This window comes from Suncus etruscus, chromosome 5, assembly GCF_024139225.1.
Source record: "Suncus etruscus isolate mSunEtr1 chromosome 5, mSunEtr1.pri.cur, whole genome shotgun sequence".
NCBI lineage: Eukaryota > Metazoa > Chordata > Mammalia > Eulipotyphla > Soricidae > Suncus > Suncus etruscus.
This window is the reverse complement of record NC_064852.1, coordinates 64,978,927-64,992,276: the sequence shown is the minus strand read 5'-3', so window position 1 is coordinate 64,992,276 and position 13,350 is coordinate 64,978,927. Positions and strand designations below refer to the sequence as shown.

Here is a 13,350-nt window from a genome sequence, read left to right as displayed (position 1 = left end):
TTTTCTGGATGCCTGTCAAAGCAATATGCATACTCTGGAATAGTTTAGATAAAAGTCTTAGAGGTGGGGTGCTGTTGAATTTTAGCAAGCTTTAGAAACTATTGGTATTTAAAAAAAAAACATTTTAAAAACTAGTATCAGTGTCTGCTGAGCCTGGAAACTGATCAGTGAGACAGGGGCCACCCCCAGAGAGCTGGACTTTGGAGTGGGAGAGAGGAAGCAGCTGACTGCCAGTAACTCTGTCTACTCCCAAGGCTCTGGATTTCTAGCCATCACCTCGGTCATAATGTCCATTGCTGCCCATTTTTGTTTGTTTGTTTGCTTTTGGGGCCATCCAACAATGTTCAGATCTTATTCCTAGATCTGTGCTCAAGAATTATTTCTGGAGGGGTTCAGGGGATCCTATGGGGTACAGGGATCAACCATGGGTTGACAGTGTGCAAGGCAAGAACCCTACTCACTGTGTTATCTTTCCAGTTCTGGTAACTGCATGCTTCCTATGATTCCCAGACCCATCTGTTCTGCCAACTTTTCAGGAGAAGCTTTTGGAAGTGGAAATATCCAAGAGGGTGGGGGATGGGTAAAACACTAATCCCTTCCAAACCCTGCAGAAAGAAACTTCCTCTAGATACCCCTTACCCCCACAATTCTCTTCTGCCCACGGATGGAGACAAATCCCCTTCCATGTGTACCCCAGTGATTGCTTTACCTCCTCCTATTCTTGCTGACCACACCGGCTCTCCCCAAAGCTCAGAGCAAGGCAGCTGCTATAGTGCACGCTCCACTAAGATCAAAGCACAGGCCGTCTTATCAGACACCTCCTCATTAAAGCTTTACAGGCCAGATTCCATTATAAATGAGCTGTCTGTCCCACACCACAGAGTACTTTCCCAGCATTGAGCATCTAAAGCTCTTGGGGTGAGGAGAGTTTTTTATCAGAGGACAGGGCAGTGAAGGCAAGCATCTCAGGTCCAACTGACTACTTGGGGTCAAATCTCAGCTATGTTACAGACCAAAAGGGATTGCGCTAGGGGAAGCCATCGAACTTTCCTGTGTTTTGCTTTATCCATTGTCAACAACAGTAGGGATGACATTGATACTTTCCGGAAAGGGTGTTAAAAAGAGTTAGAGGGCAGGATCCATAGGACTGACCCCCTCCTCTGATTGTTCCTCAGCCAGTCCAAGTCTAGCATCTTGTGGTCCAGAATGGCCAAGAGCCCTAGGCACAGCTCCACCTGGAATCGTCAGTCAGTGGCAGGAAGTGAGAGTGGGAAGGACTGCTCTATGAACCACCCAGTTCTGGGGCTTCCTGTGCTCTGGCTCTATCTGCCACTGGGTAGCTCTGAAGTTGTGGGACACTGCAGGGTATGTTTGTTTGGGAGCCACACTCAGTGAGCTCAGTACTTGGGGACCACATGAAACTGGAGACTGAGCCCCACATGCAGATCATATGGCCAGCCCTTAAAGCTGTTCCTCTGACCCATTTACAGAAGATTTTAAGGAGTACTTTCTGGAAAGAACAGGGAAGACTCAAGAAGCAGAAGAAGGACCAGATCTGGAATGTGCCCCTGGGAGCCCCAGCCTCTCAGTCCAATAGGATGCCTTCCCTCCAGAAATCTCCTTCCCCCAAAAAATCTCCTCCTGCAAAAAAAAAAAAAAAATGCACACGTTTACCAAAGGAGGAGAGTGTGTTTGCGAAATACAAACAAGAAGCCCTCCATGAACCGTGAACCCTGCAACCTGTGCCAAGAACTGAGGAGCAAACATCTTCACATCTTTCTGCACCCCTCCCACGGGGACAGGCTGAGGACAGCATGGAGGGCCCAGCACCATGCAGGTGTGGTGTGGATAGGTGCGCTGTGTTTACCCATCTCACTGGGAGCGGGCCATCTTTATGGAACACTGACCTTGGACAAAGCTATCTTCCGGTCTCCCCAGATGAAAAGCTCCTGAGCTGAGCCAGCAGGAGGAGAGAAATGACTTTCTCAAGTAAAGCACATACACCAAGGGCTAAATAACCTCAGGCAGAGGTGGTTACCAGGAAGAGGAAGTGTCCAGACTTCCCCAGAAGCTTTCCTGGTGGCTCTGGAAAATGTGCTGACAAGATGTTGTGTGCACATGTTTGGTTGCTCAAGTCTCTAGAGGGTAGCATGTTACTACACATAAGATAATGGCTATGCTGCACAGCCGTCTGTTTCTAGCAGGTCCCTACCATTCTCTTCCACAATGGCCTTGGAACAGTATTTCCCAGTCATGCTCAGGGGTCAGGCGATCTTCAGGGTGGGTATCCTGAGAGTTAGAGGAGAGGTTTGGAGGCTGGAGGGAAGAGCAATGTGCTTCTCTTAAATGCAGACCATGTGTTACTTTGCTATTATCTTGCAAGTACCGGTTGAAACCTATACACACAAGCAAGCACTCTACTGCTCAGCCACAACCCCAAGCCATAATCCTGCAAGCTGAGATATTAGGGCTATTTCCTTCTCTCCCCTCACCTAGCCCCCAGAGTGTTCACTCTTTACTGCAAGCTGAGATTATGAATAAATTTCAGTCAGCTCTGGGACCTTATGTCTGTAATAAATAATGAAAAGAAATTAGGGTAGCTGGAGAGATAGTATATGGGTAAAGTGCTTGTCTTCATGCAGTCAATCCTGATTCAATCTCTGTCACCACATATGATCATTTCTCAAGCACCACCAAGCACAGAGCCAGGAACAAGGCCTGAGAGTGCCACATGTTGTGGCCTAAGTCCCCACTCCTTGGAAATGATAAAAGAAATCATGTTCTCTTCAACACATTATTTTTGGTCACACTGCAAATTAACTAGGTCTTTCACATGAAAAGCATGCACTCCACCATGGAGCCACATCATGGGCTCCACATTCACATATTAGAGTAGTCAGTGAGAGAAGACCTGGCCTGCTCTCTGGTACCAGGAAGCTGACACTTAGCTCTGGCAGTTTTATAGGAATGAATCAGCTGGACTGCTACAGGGTCCCCAAACATGGGTGTCTACAGACACACAAACCTAGGCCTCCCTTTTCCTGAAAGGACACCAACTTTTGGGGCCAGGAATAGGCATCTTTAAGACACGCTCTATGAGGCTGGGCGGTGGCGCTGGAGGTAAGGTGCCTGCCTTGCCTGCGCTAGCCTAGGACGGAGGGCAGTTCGATCCCCTGGCGTCCCATATGGTCCCCCAAGAAGCCAGGAGCAACTTCTGAGCGCATAGCCAGGAGTAACCCCTGAGCGTCACAGGGTGTGGCCCAAAAACCAAAAAAAAAAAAAAAAAAAAAAAAAAAGACACGCTCTAGTTCAGTTCTGAAGTTAGTAGAGAGAACTGTTCATATGTGTGAGCCCTGAGCTGAAAGTGAGAACCCAAAAGCAATATGAGACATCTAAGGCAGGTCCAGGCCACTGAGCAGGAGCACAGCTTCTGCCTTCCTCTCTAAGACAGCTCATCCTGGCTCAAGGCATCCCCTCTATGACATGAGCTCATCCTGGTTCTAGGCAGCTGCTAAAAAAAAAATGAGGCTCCAGCTGAGAGCCAGGCCATTCCTCAGGCTCAGAGTCCAGGACCCTTAGCCATTTAGCCAAGCATGGGAGCAGAGTTTTTTTTTTTTATCCCACTGGTAAGCATGAAGGTTCAGGACTCTACAGACCCCTCCTCAGACTCTCAGAGGCTCAGGAGCTGGCAATTTTGAAGGAGGGCACACAGGAGAACCCCATGTGGTCAGCAAGAACTCCTCCCCAAAACTTTAATCCCACTTCCTGTGATCATACAGAGCTTCCATGTCCCAGTCATTCACTCCCACACAGCCATAGAAGCACTAATAAGTGAACCAAGTCTGCTGTAGCTGCAGTTCTAGATTGCTAAAGAGGGGCTCTGTAAAGGAAGCAACCCTGGGTATGACTTATTGGACTGCAGTACCCCAGATGTGTGGCTGTATAGAGATGTGCCCCATCCAGTTTTTCCTTGGCAGTCAGATGGGCCTCATCTCCATGGTCCCTATTTCTCCTGTTCATACTCCAAAAGCTGTCTGGAGGGCACAGGGGTTATCTTTGTGCTCTTTTTGTTTGTTTGTTGGTTTGTTTGTTTTGAGGCCACACTCAGCAATGCTCAGGAGTTAATCCTGGTGGGCTTGGGGGATCATACAGGATGCTTTAGATTGAACCTGGGTCAGTGTATAGTTACTATCCTTCAAATAAATCTAACTATTCCCTCCTTCTCCTGGGGGGAGGTCACAAAGATAAAGTCCAGTTACTTCCAAGAGTAGAGGAAAATGGTACATCTTCTCTCTACCCCCATTATACTTTCTCAACTCTATTTCTTAACCTTAACCTTCTTAACATGATCACCAAATAGTGTCATTTCCCAAGGCTGCCTCTGTCACATAGGATGGGGCTGCTGGAAAGTCCTCTCAACATTAGTCAAATAGTAACAATGACCCTCTGTAACAGCCACTGTTTGAAACCTGTTTCAACTAGGAACTTATATTGCCATAGTTGATTCTCAAAAAACAGCTCAGCAGATAGGGTAGGCGTGATGATGGGGCCCTTTTCAGATGAGAAAATGGAAGGTTATGAGTTCAAAGGTTTTAAAGTGCTGCCAAAGGCAGAAGATTCAATGTCATGGTTCACATTCAGGCACAAGCAACTCTGACCTGCATGGCCCAGGGTCCGGTTGAAGATGGAAGGTGTGGGGCAGTATGTAGGAGCCCCCATCAGTGAGAGAGCCCTGGCCAGTGGGTACTGTGAGAAGCGCTGCAGAGGGAACACATGCTTGGCTGACAAGAGATGACACCGCACCTCATTTGCTGTGCAATGTTTGTATAATTAGACACATTAGGAGCTGGCAAAAGGGAGTGAGGCTGTGGCGAGACGGGGGCTTGATGGATGGGTCGCTCCACCAGGTTCCCACTACATTCATCACACGAGTCGGAGCCACAGGGTCATTTTTCTCGGAGGTTTTGTCCGAGGTCCCACCTGGGATGGTGGAGGTGGGGAATGGGTGTGGAGAGCTTCTAAAGTCCTCCCGGTTCCCCTCTGGAGCCCCAGAATGGACAGTCATTCTGTAAATAATAAGGAGCCTTTGGGAGCCCAGCCCTGCAAGACACCTTCTCTGGGAATACAGTGCTGGTGTCCATAAAAGGGCTGTTGACCAGGGGAAGGAGCCCAGAGCCTCAACTCTTCAACAGAAATGTGCATGCCTGTGGCAGGGCTGACATTGGCCATGGACACACCTTTCCCAGTCCTTATAGACACAAGAATCAGCCTGTCTGGGGAGTAAGAGGGAGAGGTCAGAGGTTCCCACAAAGATCTGACCTACTGTCATCCTTTTAGGGAAAAACATTATAAGCAACACCACTGAGAACTGCCTTCTGGCTGGGTGACACTGGCATGGTCTCACAGCAGAGCCTGGGGTGTGGAAATGCTCCCTTTGGGACAGACTGCAGCATACACACAAACACAAATGCACTCTGGCTATAAAGGGGTGTCCCATCACAGGCTCTGCAGAGTTGGACACTCTGTACTCATTCTTCTGGGCACACACCTCAGGTTCACCACTGGGGATTGATAAACCCCATGAGTTGAATAATCATATTCGGAGCCATTCTGTCCTAATCCCTGGGATCTGTGAGCTCCAGTTTCTCTGGGAAATGAGCTTTGCAGAAGAGATTGGGGTCTTTCTTATTTGTTTTGGCAGCTATCCCTGGGTGCTCAGGGATCATTCATGTGAGGGCTCAGGGGACCCTATGAGTTGCCAGGGATTAAACCTTGCAAATAAGACAAATGCCTTACCCCCTCTGTACTATCTCTCCAGTCTCTCTATACATTTACTTGATGTAAATAAGTGATAAGAGAAAGGAAAACATGTAAAGAAATTCTTCCTTATTGCAGGATTCTAATGGATAATGTGGGGAAAAAATGATAGAAACAGACCAGTACCACTTGGAGAATGCTATCAAATATTCTGTGAACCTAAACCATCCATGGATGTGAATATTAGTGGGTAAAAATAGGGTGAGAAGAGGGGTTATTTGCAAAGAATCGAAATATTGCCATATAAAACAAATCACAAAGGGACCCACTTGAAGTGGAGGACCCTACAGCCCTCCTCTCATTGTAGTGGGGGCCAGTAAGAGCACAGTATAGATAGAGATGGAGGAGTCCTGCAAACTGCTGAGAAACAGCACCCTTCAAAGGGCTTAGCCCCCAAAGAACATATTTGAGTCAGTCAAGATCGAATCTAGGCAAGCCCAAATCAAGGACCTTGTCTAGGAACTGGCTTGTTCTCTGGTCACCTTTGAGAGTAGCTGCTGAGGGTATGGAAACCAAGCCTCACTCTTGATTTCAAGATAAGGGAGGAACCAAGAAAAATGCATGCAAAACAGCTGGATCATGGTCAGGGGGAGCTAGGCCTACTTGGATCATTAGCTAGGAGCTGGCCCTATCTGGATCAGATCTGAAAGCTAGTTAGCAGCATCTACCTTGTCTTTATCTAAGATGGAATACTTCAAGAGCTGTCTGGGGGCCAGAGCGGTGGTGCAAAGCAGTAAGGCATCTGCCTTGCCCACACTTGCCTAGGATGGACCTTGGTTCTATCCCCCAGCATCCCATATGGTACCCCAAGCCAGGAGCGATTTCTGAGCACATAGCCAGGAGTAACCCCTGAGTGTCACCAGGTATGACAAAACAAAACAAAAGCAGTCTGGAGGGTAATCTTTGTGCTCTTTTTGTTTGTCTGTTTTGAGGCCACACTGAGCAGTGCTCAGGAGTTAATTCTGGCGGGCTTGGGAGATCATATGGGATACTTGAGACTGAACCTGGGTCAGTGCATGCAAGGCAAACACTTCCCACACTGTATTATTGCTCTAGCTCCATATTTTTGTACACTTATTATAACTGATCATACATATCTGAAATTATTCTACACTAGGCCACATCTCCAATCCTGCAAATGATATTTAGGAGGTGGGTATGACTTCCTAGTCAGTGATCAGGAGGTTGGGGGAACACATTGAGGTGATTCTTGATGAACAGCTCATTGGTATAGTCCAGGGGCCTAAGTTATAGTGCTGCTTGAACCTTGTAATAAGGGGATACCTGGGCCACCCCAGCACTGCTGGGGGCCTCCAGGGCTGCACCTGGAAATACTTGGAGGAAGATATGGTGCTAAGAGTCAGGCACTGTACTTCTGGCTCTGTACTCAGGAACTACTTCTGGCAGTTTGGGGGGGGGGGGTGGTGGTGGCATATGGGTTGCAGAGGATTGACTCCAGGTACAAGACAAAAGCCCTACTAACTGGTAGGGCTTTGGGACACCAGGATTCGAACCAACCACCTTTGGTCCTGGATCGGCTGCTTGCAAGGCAAATACCGCTGTGCTATCTCTCTGGGCTCTGGTAGGGCTTTTTTAAGAAGAAAATAAAAATCAAAGACTTGTTCATGGGGCCACCATGGGTGGTATCCAGAGATCAAAGCTCCCTGAGGCTGGGGTAACTTTTGCCTTCTGATGGGGCTGGGTCTCTGTCACCAGCAAGAACAGTGAGTGCTTACTGATAGCAGGAAGGGGTGGCAGAGCTTGTTTCCAAAGGGGTCATCAGAACTGTTGGTTGGGGCGGGGGGTGGGGGATTCTCTATGTACAACGCTGCTGCTATATTGAACTTGTTAGCCACCCTGGAAGGAGAAGGGTCAAGCAAGTCAGAGTCTTTGGGAAGCAGTGTGGGGGAGAATCCAAGATGGCCCCCCAAGTGAAGTGCAGGAATCCTGGAGTTCCCCCAAGGACATGACTCCTCTGAGAAGGGCCATGGATAGGATATTAAGATCTAGTCATAGGGACAGAGACGCTGGTGAACTGGAACCACGTAGGACCATTGGGTGTGGCTGGGGCAGATGACAGAGGGCAAAGGGGTACTTGTAGGTCCCATCCAGGGCAAGCTGAGGGAGAAGCAGAGATGCTGAAAGGTTGACTTATAGTTCCACTCATCTTTGGAGCAGAGCAGATGAGGTATCCTAGTTTTCAGTCACCAGGACATACATCAGAAAGTACATGGAAAAAAAGGGGGGTAGGGTGACTGGCCAGGTGACACACCCCTTTGAGCTGGGGTCGGAGTGGGGAGTAGGACAAATCCCCAAAGAATAACTTAGAACATGTCCTTCAGTGTTTAAACTGGAGCTGAGATTGGGGCAAAGGCTCCCTGTGGTTCCACTGGGACAACATCTAAGGTTCTGTTTATTTTTTTCTAATTCAAAGAACAGAATACTACAGTGATGGTAGGTCAATAAAAACTTAAAAAGACAGAGCACTCAGCACATTATTTGATAATACATATTGGAAGATAAAAATGTTTTAAATCTCACTCCTGAAAAAATTTCCAGTGCCATGAAAAGCCTAAAGATTCTGGGTTCAACACTGAGGTATAAAAAAAAAAAAAATCAAGTGTGAGGCTTTCTGCAAGAGGTTTCCTTCAACTGTAATGGCAGACAATTTAGCATCTCTGGAGATTGAGGGGGTCAGGAGTAAACATTGAGGTAGGATACACAAGGGAAACAGACGCTTTAACAATGAGTCACATTAAGAAAATGACAGTAAGATGCTGGAGGCATAGTATAGCAGGTAAGGTGTTTGCCTTGCATATGGCCAACCCAGACTCAATCTTATATGGACCTCTAAGCATCTCCAAGAGAAATTCCCGAGTACAGAGATAGGAATAACTCCTGAGCATCACTGAGTATGGCCTCAACAAAAATAAAAGAAAGAAGAAAATGACACCATTCATTGAAGAATTCTTTCACAGTAAAATTGAATTATATGAGTCACAGTAGAAATGGACCCCTTTGGCCTCTAAGAGATTAGAGACCCAGTGTAGAAGGAAGACCAGGAACATAAGGACACAGCAGAGTAGCCTGGAAGGTGTGAAGGACCACACTCAGGGGGCAGCTGGGCATTTACATCTACCCACACATACACATGGGGTCCAGGTTCCACATACGCATGGATATGCAAAGGTGACTGTGCCACATATTGGCAGGACCAGGGGACAACAGATTGGGCAGTGGTGGGACTTACCCGGGCATACTGTGGACTGAGTGGGGCTCATAATGGTACCTTCCTTCCTGGTGTCGCATGTCAATCGGCAAGGGTGGATGGAAGGGCGGCAGAAGGTGCTGTGGCACTGCAGAGAGGGAGGAACAGGTGTTCAGAAACTTTCCCTGCACTGGAAAAGCAATTTTCAAAGGACTGAAAGCTCAATGAATCTCAGAGTACGGCAGCAGGTCTGAGTGGGGGAGGTAGGTTTTGCAGCGCCCAGGCTATCCCATACCCACAAAGCAGGATGAATAAATAATCAAAGTCAGTGGAGAATCCTACATCTCTCACATAAAAGATCCCCAACCGTGCTCTCGACAAAGACAAGCAGCTAAGCACTCTTTGAACTCTTGGAGATTACTGCTTGGCCCGCAAATCAGGGCTGACAGAGCCGAGAGGCAGCTGCCCATCTCTGCCCTGGCTGTGTGCGTGCGGGTGGCTCGCAGCAGCAGGTGACTGCAGCACCAGGGCACATGCACACTAGCAGGATATACTGACCTAGAACCATCTGTGAATCCAGGTCCCCCCACCCCCAATTGCCCTGTCCTGCATGGGTGGGTACCATGCAGTGCCCACCTCATGGGCAACATCCATTATCTGGCTCTGACCCTGTTGCGCGTGGCTATTACCCACCCTCCTCCGGGAGATAGACACCAACATGTTTGCACATTTCCAGAGGTAAGTCAGGCTCTGGGCAGCACTTCGCCTGCCCTCCACAAATCATCATGATAATTGTAGGATGCTCTTTGCTTATTACAAAAAAATTCTTGAGTATCCTGGAGGCAAACATAATTACAGGCCTTAGGAAAACAAGGCTCTTTAAAAAGCAGTTAGACTGAGTAAAAGGCTCAAAAGTGGAGATTTCTCTGTCAACTCTCACTCAGGCTGAAGGCCAAGGGCCAGCGGGAACCATGCTGAGTCTGACTTGCTGCCTGTTCTGAAGAAGGCAGACAGACCAGCTGTCTACCAGCCTACCATAGAGTCCTAGGACACGATAGTAACGATGCTCTTTTTGTGTACTCATGCAAACACCATGAGTTCCTTTTTGTGAACAATATCCATCTCAGCCATCTGTTGGTAAACTGTTTAGTGGTACTGGGTATAATGCTGTAGTTTGCACCACCTGATCCATTCCAGGCCTTCTTCATCTCCTCTTACACTGACTCTGACCATGAAGCACTAGTCTTTTCCCTTCCCAACCCCTACCACCACCATTCTACTTTCATCTGTACGGACTTGGTCACTCTAGGCATCTCCTATGTGAAGAGGCATTCTCTTACTATTCTATTTCTCTAGCATGAGATCCTCAAGGTTCAGTCATTATAGCATGGGTCAACGTTTCCTATCTAAAGTCCAAACCATATCCTACTGATAGCTCTAACCTGTCTGGGGTTGGACATCTACTTTGTCAATAGAATTTTGGGTTGAATGCTATGACGTTCTGCTGGACCACAGAGCTGACTCTGAATTGGTTCTGCTCAGGGTCACTCCTAGAAGGACTCAGGGAACCCTTATATGGTGCCAGGTATTGAACAGATAGTGTGTCAGGTATACACCTTAACCCTTGCACTACTCTTTGGTCCATGAATGCAGCAACTTCCTTAACAAGAGGTAATTGACTTTATTTTTTCCTTCAAATCTTAAGTTTGATTTTTTATGTATTAAATTTAATCTTCACCCAAAATGGGCATCCCTAGAGACTAAGACTACAATGTTCTCACCCCCATTCAATCCCTTGCCAGCAGGATGTCCACTCCTCAGGATGAGCCTTATACCTGGAACTAAGGATGCCTGGAACTATCATGCTCTCCCCTTCTACTCATGACCAGAGGCCCAGAACAGAGCCATGGGATAACTGAATGAGTCACAGCATAATAGCTGTGGCATAACTTGAATCTGCTTCTCGAACTCTGGAAGCCTACTTGCATAATCACAAAGGTAACACAAACTACCCTTGGCTCTGAAGGTAAGATTTCTGCAGGTGAGAGATCAACTCAGTGCCTGTGCATAGAAGCACTCAGGATTTCCAAATGATGATGGTGACAACTAATATGCAGAGCCCCACTGACTTCTCACACCACCACTGGCAGGGGCCCTTCTCCTTTCACAAGCAGCCTTCAGCTGATCCTTGATTTTCTAGAAGTGCTGTCAGTGGCCATCTGTGGCCAGGGTTTTCATGCTCTCTTCATACTGAACCCCTATAGCTGCCCAGTAAAGTCCCATACAGAATTCTGGGCCTCAGAACAGCCACATTTCAACCACTCCCAATTGTACTCTAGAATGGAGAATGAGCTGGCCAGGAGCAAGGGGGACCTGCGTTCCTTAAGCCCTTCTCACTCTGAAAAGTCAAGCAATCCAGTCACCTGAGGGAGATGGAGTATGACCAAAGGGTGCTGGAATAGGAACGAATTCACTTATTCACTTATCCATTTATTCACTCACTCATACAATCATTCATTCACTCACTTACTCTCACTGATTCACCTACCCACTCATCACTCACTCATTCACTTACCTATTTACTAATTCACAAATTCACTTCCTCACGCACTTATACATTCTCTCACTAATTCACTCCTCATTCTCTCACTAATACACTCATTTACTTATTCACACACTCAGCTACTCAATCATTTACTTACTCATTTATTCACCAATTCATTCATTCATCCTCTTAGTCATTTACTCATACTTATCTACTCACCCCTTCACTACTTAACTCACACATTTGCCTGTCTCAAGGGCTTGTCCTATAATAGGCAATGTTTTAGGTCCTAGAAGCAATGTGGGGGCACTAATTATCTTTTTAGAGATTACTGAGCCTGCCTCTATATGAAGAATAAACACACTAGCAAGAACATGTTCAACAGTGGGACCAGAGACACAGCACAGGGGTAGATACTTGTCATGTATGTAGCAGACCTAGGTTCACATTCTGGTACCACATATGTTCCTCCTCGACCATGGAGTCCTACCAGGAGTGATCCCTGAGCACAGAACACAGAGCCTGAACACTATCAGGTGTGACTTCCCCATAAAGAAATCAACCCCAAACCAAACCAAACATAAAAATCACAACAATCCGAAACCCAAAACATTTCTAACACCATTAGAGGAAAAAAAAACACTAAGAAGGAAAGTGATCTGAGCCAGGGTACTTGGATGACTTACAGGAGAGAGTTGGGGTTTCCTAGGCTGGGGGAACAGCAACTATAGGGGACAATGCAGCACGATGGCTAACATAGCTGCCCCTAAGGGCTGAGGAGACCAGGAGAAATAGTCCCAGAGATTAGGTGATATGGAAGCAATCTGGGATCTGTATGTATGAGAGGGGGTGACTTGCTAAGTTCCTAGGGGTTCCACAGCCGGCACCCATTGTGCATTCAGAGAACCTTTCAAAAGGTCACACAACAGTTGTTAGGGGGATCTGGCAGTCTGGTGCAGGGACCCCAGACCAGCCATAGGACTCTGGAGGAGAGAGGTTCCCTTCCTGGATCTCCCATTATCCATGAGTTCAAGGGGAGGATTCCATGAACTCCAACTTCCAAGTCCCACAACAAAGTGCTGTCGATAGTAGCTGCCTGCTCCCTAAGCAAGAATCACACTCACCCATACTCTCTTCACTGAGCCCCTGTAGCAACCCAAAACACAGCCTAGTAAAGCTTCATACTGTGTCTAGCTTCTGTATCTCTCACCCCTGAAAGCATGGTGCAACTATTGTTCACTTCGATGGCCTGATTGATACAACTCATGGACCCAGCAGTCTTTTCAAGCCACTCAGCACCCCAGTCATGCCACACCTCATCCCAAGCTTCCAAATCTACTTGTAAACCACCCTCCTCCTTAATCTTACTGTTCCTGGGACCAACCTTTCATTACAGTAAATAGGCGTGCAGACCAGCCTTGGCCCGTGAGATGTTTTAAGCAATCTTTCTGAGCAGCAAGGACTGTGCTTACCATGTACCTCTGATGGGAACTTTAGGGGATGGGGGTGTTTCTGCCGAGAGTCCCTTGGACTGGGCCCCTAGGAGGAGGTCTTCTTTGTAACCCCCACTGGAGGCTGCACTCAGACAGGGAGAGAAATATCAAGAACCAGAGCCTCCTTCCAGGGACAAATTGCTCGAGATCCTTCCACACATTGTTTTCATTGTGGGTTCTTTTTTTTTTTTTTCAAGTTAGGAAAAAAAAAAAAAACACTAAACCACACTAAATCATGTCCTTCCGGAGTGTGGGGGGAAGACACGCACACATGCCATATGCCAATT

At 47.3% G+C, this 13,350-nt stretch overlaps 1 protein-coding gene across 2 annotated transcripts in view; it reads right to left on the bottom strand.

Moving 5' to 3' along the window:
* Nucleotides 1-13,350, bottom strand: part of GLI2 (GLI family zinc finger 2) — a 167,680-nt gene that overhangs the window by 48,195 nt on the left and 106,135 nt on the right. For both annotated transcript variants that reach the window (XM_049773136.1, XM_049773137.1), the window contains exon 2: nucleotides 9,068-9,173. In XM_049773136.1, the coding sequence (XP_049629093.1) occupies nucleotides 9,068-9,173 (106 nt within the window). The remainder of the gene's footprint in view (nucleotides 1-9,067; nucleotides 9,174-13,350) is intronic.